The sequence below is a fragment of the Hesperophylax consimilis genome, unplaced genomic scaffold (assembly GCF_061612785.1).
Source record: "Hesperophylax consimilis isolate HC1 unplaced genomic scaffold, BYU_Hcon_1.0 scaffold_32, whole genome shotgun sequence".
NCBI lineage: Eukaryota > Metazoa > Arthropoda > Insecta > Trichoptera > Limnephilidae > Hesperophylax > Hesperophylax consimilis.
In genome coordinates this window covers 1,234,273-1,246,564 of record NW_028301262.1, presented here as the reverse complement: position 1 = coordinate 1,246,564, position 12,292 = coordinate 1,234,273, and the positions used below count along the sequence as shown (strand labels likewise).

General features: G+C 32.6%; 1 protein-coding gene across 1 annotated transcript in view; it reads right to left on the bottom strand.

Moving 5' to 3' along the window:
- The window catches only part of LOC149409267 (ionotropic receptor coreceptor Ir8a-like), a 45,383-nt gene that overhangs the window by 30,527 nt on the left and 2,564 nt on the right, over positions 1-12,292 (bottom strand). The window contains exons 2-4 of the mRNA XM_089649978.1: positions 10,651-10,749; positions 6,972-7,071; positions 623-800 (exon numbers count right to left, since the gene is read on the bottom strand). Coding sequence (XP_089506104.1) covers positions 623-800; positions 6,972-7,071; positions 10,651-10,749 — 377 coding nt within the window. The remainder of the gene's footprint in view (positions 1-622; positions 801-6,971; positions 7,072-10,650; positions 10,750-12,292) is intronic.

Sequence of the window (12,292 nt, the reverse complement as noted above, 5' to 3'; positions counted from 1 at the left end):
TGATGTATAGCTAGTTTGGGTTGCAAGAAGAGGACGGAGAAATTAGAAAATTAGAAAAAATTGAGAAATTGTTAGTAAATAGATCGCACTAATTGATTATGTATGAATGTACTATATAACGAATTGGTGTACATTATGAATACCGAAAAATATGCTTTAGATAAATTGAAGGTTTTCCTATCGTTTCGCTAGAGAAGAATACAAATAAAAAAATAAATTACCTACTCAATTAAAAATATAAATGAAAACTACTAAAAAAGTTTTTTATTCAATAGAAAATTATGAACGCGTAAAGGAAACAACTTTTTAATACTACTGTTTTATGGCTAAGATTATCTGTGACAGTTTCACTTGATTTACTTTTTTGTTTTCTTTTAAAATTATTTTCAAAATAAATAAAAACCAATTTTGTGCTTGAAATCAAACATTTGTTTGTCAAACGATTTTAATGCACATTACCTACAATTTAAGGTATTCCAAGAATATTAACATTTTTGACTTGTAGCTTCCTCTTAAGATTAATAAATAAGTACACATACTCTCGGATGTAAAGGTATCGCATAATAGCAATTCTATTAACGATTCTATAGAAATGAGTGATTGAGAAGTAGTGAGATTTAACCTGCACGGATATGGATAAGCGTCCTTGTTGTTCCTGGAGCTGTATGGAGAGTACTTGTCCAATATAGTGAGCAGAATGGCAGTCAAGGTAAGAGCTCCCACAATACTCAACCACACTTCTACGCGAAGGACCGTCATGAACTTAAACAGAGATGTCGCACGAACTGGCTTCCTGATTACTACAATAGAACAACATTTGTCAGTAAAATTCAGGTTGGGGTACAAGTTGTCAAGAAATTCCAATTCAAGAAAGAAAACATGCACAACCTTCATGATATTGAGCCTTCGCAAACTTTGACACCTCATATCTCAGAACAAGGTAAAGTGAAGTTAGAACCCTGTCCAACCAAGGTAACGAATTTGCGCCACAACCCTTGGGCCACGAGCTCAAATGCTCTGGTGGGACCTTAGAATGAGAGCCATTTTAGAAACGTTTTCACTTAAAAAAAAATATTGATGACAATTACATAGTGAGACAGGGATTCATCAGATTTTATATAGTGTGTAATATTTTCGCCCTTTTCACCAACATTTTCTTTAGTTTGTTTAAAACAATATAAAATTTTCTTCTCTCTTGGCTATGACCGATATTTAATTTTTTTTTTTCTAAGGCTTTGCATATGTGTTCGCAGGGATGGAAAATTCCTCCCCTACAGCACATAAGCCTCCATGAAAATTGGACCCTTTTCTTTGATATCTACAGAAAGCTACTTAAAGCTCTCTTGTACTATATATCTTTATAGACATATGTACTTAACTAATTAATACGTTATTTACGAACTTGAACGCAAATATTTCCGTATTTATATTGTAATTAAATTCCATCAAACGTTGTGTAATTTTTTGATTTATGATATAGGATTTTCATTACCTTCATTTTTGTGGTAACCCCCTTGGTTCTGATCGAGGTGTTGAGTTTCACAATTCAATTGGCCTTTCCATTGCAAACCTAGACTTAAATGAATTCCCTGAATGAGCTAACTTTCCTAATGTAATTATTCTGATTCCCTGCACCGTAACAAAATCGTAGTTAAACGCTGATAAAAGATATTATACATGTTTATTTGGACAGGTAATTTAATATAACTCAAATGGTTAATTGTTAGTAAATTTGATTTTGGTAAACTCTTGTGTCTGTGTGACGCCACTCCTTTATGATTCTGCTGCTATAAGGTACATGTAGAGATTGATTTAGTAGGTTAATGTAATTAGTTAATTGCATATTTGACGAACTCGGAATAGCCCATTTGCTGGCATAATTTGGCTCCAAATCCTCCTGCAAGTAAACGAGATGATCTTGAGTCAACGAGAAATTCGCACAATCCTTTGACACGGCTCTTTGATTGATACCTAAGTTATCGCGTCCCAAAAAGCCTTCCACGTCATCATGCACTGCCTTCAAGTTTCCCCTCGAGTCCCGATACCCCCAAATTCCGACTCCTCCTTGGACTACAATTTACTTAGGGCGAACCGGTTTCGTCCTATATACAATCATATACTCACGGTTGGTGTGGACTTACGGGTCGTGAATCCTCATTCCACGTTTAAAAGAAAATGCGAGAGTGGTCTATAAGACCTAAAATGCAAGCTGTATGCAGGTCCGCATTCTCCAGTAAACAGTACATACGAATAAATATATGTATACATACAGTTTGGGAAAGGTTTATAACTCGCAATACGAGGCTATCTACCTCGCATTCCGAGCTCGGATCTCGCACGAAGAGTTCTGCGAAACTCTAGGATTGGTAACCGAATATATACGTAAGAATAAGGTTATACTAATAAATACTAGTAAAATAAGATCTTATTTGATAGTTTGTTTTGGAGAGCTATCGAACTCCAGGCTTTTGTTTGTTTGGTTTTGACGTTTTTATTTAAGAGAATCGCCATCTCTATTTGATTTGGTTAATGGTCTTGTTATAGGAGCGACCACTGCCTCCTATTGATGAACTGTATTTGTTTTAAATTTTACCTCCAGGGTTCAACATTAATTTTTGTTCATCCTATCCCGTGATTTTCCAATTGTTTCAAGTAGTTGGTTGCCACATTAGAGAGTACTCGACTCTTAAATGTCTCAGGCAACTGATGGGGTTTTGTATGAGCACCCAATCAATAAAATTCAAATGTTTCGTATAATTATTCGATATAAATCTTCTAACCCGTGATTTTCCAATTGTCGATTGTGAATGATAAGTATTTGTAAGCACGCATCTTCCAGCTGTTTCAGGTAACTAATAAAACTATGCGATTATCTAATCAATGGTATTCAAATGTTTTATGTAATTTTTCGATATAAATCTGGCTAACCCGTGATTTTTCAATTGTCGTTTGTGATTGGTAGGTATTTGAGAACACGCATCTTCTAGCTGTTTCGGGTAATTAATAAAATCCTTTGTGACCAACTAATTATGGCCAAGGTCGTTTCCAAACTATGCGGTTGACCCAATTCTCCAGTGATCCTTTGTTTTATCAACAAATTGAACAATGTAAACATCTCATTTGACCCACTAACCCAGATGTGAGATTGTTTATTTTAAAAAATATCTCGCGCTCTCTTTGTGATTCAGTTTTGTTACCGTTTATTGTGCATAGTTAATTTAAATATTTTAAATTCCTTTATTGAAGTTAAACTACTTTTCATTTTCCGAATTTAGTAAATTTACTAGAGTTTTAATTGAAGAATAAATATACATATATAAGTACACATATCTCGATTATCAAAATATGTTAACTAAGAGTACATATAATAATAAATAAATATAAAATATATGATTCTACATAGTCTTGAATATTAATAAATACATTTTTTTTTTTTTCAATAATATAGATATGTCCTCGGGTAGGTATTAAAAATCGCTACCATTTCGATGCTTCGATTAATAAATAAAATACATATATATAATTACATTACTCATATATATATTCTTTATATACAATATATTATTTTATATTTATAAATATATATACAAATATACAATATACATATATTAATGTGTAATTCTTTGTTTTGTTGTTTTAATTTAATATTCAATTGATATACTTCCACTTCACAGCCCTTCTGTGTCTCCTGGGATCTGAAAATTATTTATAAAAGGAAAACTTACCCACGTCAAGGTATTTCCGGTCGGGTAGTACACAACAACCTTGATGAAGAAATCCTACCTAATTAATTGTATTTTTCAACTAATTTCAAAATAAATCTTTTCGACTATTTATTCCTATTTAATATTTTATTCTCGCTTGAATCGTATAAATTAGCTGATATTTAATTTTTCTTCCGAACGAAATCCTAATTCAGAAAACCCGTTGATTTAATAACACTTTTCTAGTTTAGGCTTTTGAATGATAGCTGTTAAAATACTTTTTTCGAAATGGTAGATTGATGTTTAGAATTCCGGTTAAAATGACAAACACTTTTAACACTGTCGCTATATGCACGATGGATTTTAATTGATCAAATTTTTTGATTCTAAATTTCTTTTTATATATTTTTATAAGAAAATTTTTTCCGAATTGCGCAGACTTTTAATTATCTCGATTCTTAATAAATTAATTTCTTTTCCGAACTGTTACTTTTAGAACAAAGGTTTGAGCATTTGTTGTTATTTCTTTTCGAACTGTCTAGATTGTGTTTATTTTAAACTAAGACGTAAATATTTATTACTATTATTATTTTTAAACAAAATTATAATCTATTTTTAAATATCAATACGCGATCACGTTCACTTTAGATTTCCGAAAACTCTTAATTGAATTTGAATGTTTTCACTTTGAATGAAATAATTATTTTTAGAATTTAATTAATTCACAATTCACTTTTTTGCACTTCTCACTTTACTTTTTAAGCACTGAGTTTAAATTATATTTATTTATTAACACTGTTTGATTAAATTAAACAGACTTATTAAAATTTCACTGATTTTAGCACTTGTACTCTTTCCGAAATTCTCTAAGTCCAGGGGCTTATTCAAAATTTAACACTTAAAGATTTTTCACTGTTAATCCTACCAAAAACGTAGTACTGCCACGTAACAACTTTTCAAATCCTCGGCGCGACTGCCTGAAAACTGGTCTGTACCGTCATTTTATACCCTTCTCAGATTCCAAAAGACGTATCTGAATTTCCTCTGATGATCGATTCCATCTTTTACCAACTCGCAAATCCGAACATCCCTCCCATCAATATCGATTGTGCTTCCATAAGATGTTCTGCTTTCCGGCTCTAGGCGGTGGTCAGTTTCCATCTCACAAATCTAAACCGATAGGGTCCGAATCGGGTAAGTCTGTGTTAATCGCCCAAGCTCCCTTTGTCCTCTGTTCATACAAAATGTAGTTAAAATCTCATGATTTTGCGTTCCTTTTTTTTCTCAATTCGCGATAGGTCCGTATTCAATAACATATATACAGATCTCAATTTTATGCATCTCGTGCAAAAATTGTTTAAATCCATGTCGAAATCTTTACTACGCATTTTTGAATTTCGATTTGTTTAAATTCTACTTAATTTTATTGTCGCTTATATGAGTTTTTCCATTTCCACCCGTACTTTCTCTTCTTTATGTCGCAGATTCGAATTTTCCTTTATCTTTGAATTTTATTTTTATCCGCGACGTTCTCTTGCACAAATTCTTCTTGATTCTTATGTCATCTCTCATAACTCTTATAATTACTCATTTTCCAAGTCGTATTTATTTATTTCACGGATAAATTTGAATTGTATCACTTTTCTCCACTTGGATTATTCTTTATCTCCGTTCTTTACCCTTCCTTTTATCTTTCTCTCACTTTTCCCGATGTGTGTGGTCTCCAGGAAAATTTCATACTTCATTTATTATTAATTAATATATAGTTTTCCACACTTCTATGGAAGATATACCTAATTTGACTCTGGGATATCTGTCACTTTTATTGCCTGATCCAATCTCCGCCCATTCTCCATCCCTCACTTACAAGATTTTACATAAATTATACGTCTGGACATATGTTTACGCCTCAGATTTTATGTACTATGGTCGTAAATTTTATTTAATTTCAAACCTATTAATTTTAATCTCTTTTGCCTAATCTAAATATTCCATAAGGTCCACGTTAAAGTTAATCGTCTCTCCAATCGTTTATTACCTTAACGTAAATAAAAATTATGTTCAAATTTCGATTGTTTATCCTTCAAAATATACATGAGACCGCCAACCTTTTATCTTGTTTCGATCCCTCTGTAATATTGTGTAACTCTAATATATATCTAACCTAATAATTATGTAAAATGTCTACTTTTCCTGAATCTAATCTATCGCTATATGTTTAGTTTTACTGTCTTCTTCTGATACTCAATTTTCATGTCCCTAGAACCTTCGTAGCAATTCAAAATCTCTGTATTATCCTTCCATTCGGTCGCCGCACTTTTCTAAAATGTGTATTTTTTTGCGAGATTTTTCATTCAAAATTGATTTACCAATATGTCCGTTTCATCTTAAATTGATAATGATTAATTTCCATTGTTTCCAACACTCACTCCTCTCTTTAGTACGATTTTTTCGAACTCGACACCCTACTTCTATCATAAATAATTGCACTACAGTTGAAATTCCGCCAGTAACTTTCCTTCGCTTCTTCCATCTTTTTTTTATACTATTACGTTTATAATTTTTTTTCATTGCATTTTTGTGTGTGCGCTTTACAACTTGTAAAATCTTCAAAGCACTCGATTTTCTATGGTTCGCTATCTCATGAATGTCTCAGTCATTGTAAACATTCCCAGGAGTTTGTCACCTTGAAAGTCGATGTTGACCCTAAAGTGCGTTCACCTCTAATTTCTGTGAGAATCGAAATGTCGTTAATTATCTATTTTATTGCCCGATCCAAAGTTTATTCCTTTGTCTGTAGTAGATGCACGCCTCTCCCTTCACTGATTGGTTATTCAAAATTTTTATAGCTCTTTGTTCAGATCTATTGGTTGACAAAATTCAATATTTATTTTTAGGCCTAGGAAAGGGGAAGTACCAGTCGTCCTAGAAGATTTTACGACCTCTCTGCTTTCGTCCCGGAATCTTGATTTAATTTCAACTATTACAGGTGTCTACTGCAAGCAAGCTGGATCAATTCTTTCTCCGCCAGATGTCGTTAGCATGTCCGTTTTCATAAATAATTTGCATATTTTTTTTTGCAGCTATGGTTTATCTGTTTTTTTTCACTGTGATTTAAAGCCTTTCATCACAGTTGTAGTGCGATCTCACTCAGACTCAGCTTTCTAACTAATCCAGATAATCGTCCAAGCTGGACGCAATACGAGTTGTTACTTGCAATTACACACAGACAGACGCGTAAACGATATTAGTATGTTTGATATTCACCAATTGATAGTCCGGTCTGGTCGAAGTATGGAGCGACAAAGTCAACCACCTCCTCCCTTTGTGACGTCATAATGATGGCGGCCACAGCTATGTCGGTATCCTGAACAAAAAAGGCATACAAGCAAAGACGACAATGACATCGAAGAGTTGAATTAAATACCTGCCTACATCGATATCCTTTGAAGTTTCCATTGACATTACGACAAGAAGAGCAGAAGAAAGAAAGGGCCTGATTTAGTAGTAGTTCGATAGCGTTTATTGGTTTTTTGTTGATTGTGTTTGTGTTTATGCAGGAGGCTCTGATTAAATATTTTTTCTCATCTTTGGGGATGTTGTGAGGAGGGTCTTTTTGAGGAGAAGACGACGGCCGATATGGTCGAGGGGTTATGCAATCCAGAGGTTGCGGTTTCGAATCCCGGTGTCAACAAATCAATTTTGTTTGATTAATTTGTTATTTCACGATTAAATCATTTAAAATAATAACTTTACATATATTTGCGGCACGTTCCGGAGTGGAAGATACTGAAATATTCCTTTAAATGGCTTTTGCCATGTTTATTGACCAGATTAATAGCCATCTAATTCCCAACCATCCTCTATCATATAAAATATATATACATTATCACATAGATAAAATTTTTAAAAAATTGTCCAAGTGCGTGATTACATTCATGTCAATAATTTAAAGTATTCATTGCGCATACATATAGACACACACACACACAAACACTCACTCATACATTACACACGTCACACACACACACACACCTATAAACTACACAAATCACCTGGTAATTAAGGCGAAATAGGTAGACTTGACCTGAAATTTGGCATTTTTGTGGCCACTTTTAGACGTATGGACACTTTTCTAGAAAAAAACACAAATTGATTTCGAAAGATCGTTATTTTATCTTGTAAAGTAAGATGTAAAATTTTGAAAAATAATATTATTTTCATATCATAATAAAGTGTTACCGTTGGACGATGCGCAGATTTGTTGCATTTTCAAAGGTGAAGTTGTATTATACAACTAATATTTCAAATCATTTAATAATACAGAATAAACAATCAATAAATTATCTATCATATGTATGTATAAGAATTTTGTTTTTATTTCAAATAAAATTACTAATAAATGAATCCGAGCACGCGTTTTGTGACGAAAATCCCTCAATTGGACTATTTATTTATGGTCTTACAAATTGGTATACTTCAGATTTTTTTAGAAAAATAATTTACCAAGACATTATTGAAACATTAGAAATAATTTATGACCAAAAAATATATTCTTAAAGTACATAATAGTAATTAATTTCAATTCGCGTTTGTTGTTTGTGATTACCCCGGCGCAAGCCGAAATTCTATCATTCCCCGCTGCGACAGGGCGGCGAACGGACGTCTATTCCACGCCAGTCTACTTGATAACATTTTAAAGAAATTCCTCGCTTAAAAATGAGGAGGAAAATACCCTCGGAAATTTTTTTTATTAGATAGCACAAATTACGACATCAAAAACGTACGTGGGAGATATATTTTCAGAAAAAACAAAGGTTAGTGATATTTAATTATCCGTGTACATTGTACGTACTTATATGCTACAGAGTCATTCAAAGAATCAGTCAGAATAAGCACATATTTTTTATAACATTTGGCGATAATTTTGTGTTGTTTAATTTCCATGGAAAAGAATCAACTATGGACAGGAGTTTATGTCTGTCATCGTTTTTTCATGTATAAATGTTAAAACTTATGCCAAAGTACGTGGAACTGTTTGTGATTGGTAGTCAAAAAGTGCCACGAACCAAATGAATTTCGATTCGTGATGTGCGATTCAAATCATTTTTTTGTTCATAATTTCTATTTTATTATCCAATTCACTATTACATTGGAATAATTCAACATATTTAATATTTTTTGTGTTACTTTTTGTCAGTTTCATAATGTCATATTGTGAATTGAGCTTCTTGTTTTAGGAAAAAAAAAACAAGGTTATTTTTGACATACTAACCAATGATTTTTCAATCAAAATTTACTCGTGAATTTAATAACATTTCGAAAATTAGACGAGTCAGGTCGCTCCGTTAATCATGAAAACAAATACATGAACGCGATACAATATTATGCAATCGCATAACTACATATGTAGGAAGGTACCGTAGAAAATAGTTGGAAATAAAACCTAGTTTTAATATATATACTACTTCAGTTGTAAGGAATAAACCCTATTTTCAATGTCATACATATCAAATCAAGTAATACTTTAAAGATAAGTATTAGAAATAAAACTTTCCGGTAATACCTTTCGGACAAACGAATAAATAAGTAAAACAAAAGATTTTTACTCACCTTTGGAAAACTCATGTAAAATATTTAAAAAAACAAATTAAACAAATATTTGATTTTTTTTAAATGTATATTCATATACCTACATATTTTATATCTACCATGTCAACAAACTGCATCTGTATTTATTTATGTTTACTCACTCCGACGTATAATTTACAAATATGTATGTAACTACTTATTAGGAAGAAAGCTACAACCAAGAATTTAACAACAATAATTGTTATTTCATCGGAACCATGCTGTAGTTTTCACAGCCGCGCGTGTTATTCGGCTCGCAGCGGAATGAATTCGGTATTTCTGTCTCGGTCTAAAAAAACGTCCGATCGCGAGACCGTCTTTTAACGAAATTTGAATTCTCGTCTGCTGGTTAAACCGCCTTAAGGAATAAACATACCACTTAGCAGACATTACAAGGAAACATATCATAGGTACACAATATGAAGTATCTTATTCCTGTATATTGTTTCATCTCTGTAAATCATGTGCTGTTTGTTTCTATAATTTAAAATAAAAAAAATAAATAAAAAAAATGAAATAATAAAAAAATTACGAATTGGTGGCATTTTTTCATTAACAGTTGAAAGTCAAAAAAAAATTTATATTTTTTTATTGTATAAACGCGAAAAAAGTGAACTGACAGTTTTATTAATTTATTACCTACACGAAAGGAATGTGTTTTATAAATATCGATTTTTTTCAAAATTTTGGACGTTCCGTGTCAAAATGTCCTGGTAAGCTTTTTTGTTAACATTTTCAAGTTTGATATTAAAAAAATATTTTTTTAGAAAGATCAATGTTTTTTTTCAAATGCAAATATTTCAAAAGTAATTTAATTTAGTTACAAAAATAGTATTTCTTTTAACGACAACTTCAAAAATAAGTAATATGTAGCACATTTTAAATACCTTCTGGGAGAATTCCAAAATTCCAAGAATATTCAATATGTCGTTGGGATTTGTTGGTAAAAATATTAAAAAAAACCTTAAGCATTAAAAGTTTAAAAAAATTCAAAATGTGTTTTTGAAAAGAACATTTCATAAATATTTTTCTACATAAACTGAATACATTTTTGGTACCGTGATAACAGTTTTTTTAATCCACTGTCAAACCACTTTCACGATAAGCTGGTTTTAATTAATTCTTATTTGCGAAGCTTCTTCCTCCGTGATGTAGCTTGAACTGTGAAAAATGTGGAAATAGTTCGGTGCAAGGTTAGGACAGTAAGGTTGATGATAGAAATATGCGGACTCTGTCCAGAACGCCCAGTTTCTGAGAGGCTAACGAAAGGTATCAAAAATGTATGAACATAATAAATTCGTGCAAAAGAACTTACGCCTTTGGCCAGGTCTCCTATCAAACCGTCCCACGTCCCGTTGTTCAGTTTCCTTCCAAATTGCATAGCTTTCACAATTTCGTAGTCGAAATCCATGACCTGAAAAACATAGTTAAGTTTGGAGATAATTCCTTATTTGTTTCTTTCCTGATTTAAGAATTAAAAAGAAATAAGTATACTTTTAGAGTTTTAAAACTATACTAAAATTTTTTCTCTGGAAGCATAAAGGAAAGAATGCGTAACTTTCTGACAAACACTTACCCTAAAAGGACAAAAATCTCAAATCTACTGAAGATTAAATTAAATATATCTTTTGGCCAGAAACACCATAAATTCGTGGAAAAAAATTACATAATCCTCTTCCAAACGAAATTAAAAATACTCCACATTAAACCAAAAGTATAAAAAATATCAAATTTGAATAAATTAACACAACAATCTTCAGTCAACAATCATGAAGATGTGGAAATCAACTAATATGAAGATGAAGCCCAGCAACATGAAGATGGGGAAATTAACTAATATGAAGATGAGGACTATAAACATGAAGATAAGGAAATCAATTAATGTGAAGATGAAGTCTATAAATATGAAGATGAGGAATCTGAATTAACACCAACACAATCACCTACAATCCACCTCGGAGCAGAATTCTGTATTGATGAGGAATTAATAAAACACTGATATACAGTGTGTCTTTAAAGGTAATTAATAATAAAAAAGAATGACGAAGTCAAAGGTTCAATCTTTTGAAAAGATGTTTAGAGGATTGGTAGAAGTTATAACATGGGATCTAGATCTGCCTGATCCTAAAAATCTAGATCCTAGAGGTGCCTATCGTCATAACTCTACTGCTCGTCATAGAAAAATTGATAGTGCCATGACTTGAATGTATGTTCAAAATGCCAGAAGTACGACATCTGCACTAAATACTGACAGAAATTTCAAAGGGAAAACGTCCAGTGGGCCACCCTAGACAAAGTTGAAGAAAGCAACTCGAGAGGCTGGGCTGAGGCTGGACGAAGGCTGCAGAATTAGTAAAGGACAGGGACGCCTGGGAGTGTAGCTAACACTAGCGGAACGATTGGCATTTTGTGTGAATTTTACGAGCACGGTTGCGCTGTCGAAATCGACAACGAAATTAAAAATAAAACGCCCAACGACGGCCACAACGGTCGAATAGAAATAAATTATTTTTAATGTAGGCACATTCTGCACTCCAAATGTACTTTTTGATATAAAAAGGGACGTAATTGGTAAATGAGATCTTTATCCATTATTCGTGATATTCTGAACCACTTTCTGCATTCCGTTTCTCCAAACTCGAATGTATTCAATTGATTGCGTAAAGGTCGTTTTACAATTCCACGAGCTTGATGCAAAACATAGACAGGGGAGAACAAGAGTTATTTACCTCCGCTAGTTTGACGATCAGGTCGATACAGTTATTTACCTCCGCTAGTTTGCGGTCAGGTCGATACAGTTATTTACCTCCGCTAGTTTGACGATCAGGTCGATACAGTTATTTACCTCCGCTAGTTTGACGATCAGGTCGATACAGTTATTTACCTCCGCTAGTTTGCGGTCAGGTCGATACAGTTATTTACCTCCGCTAGTTTGACGATCAGGTCGATACAGTTAT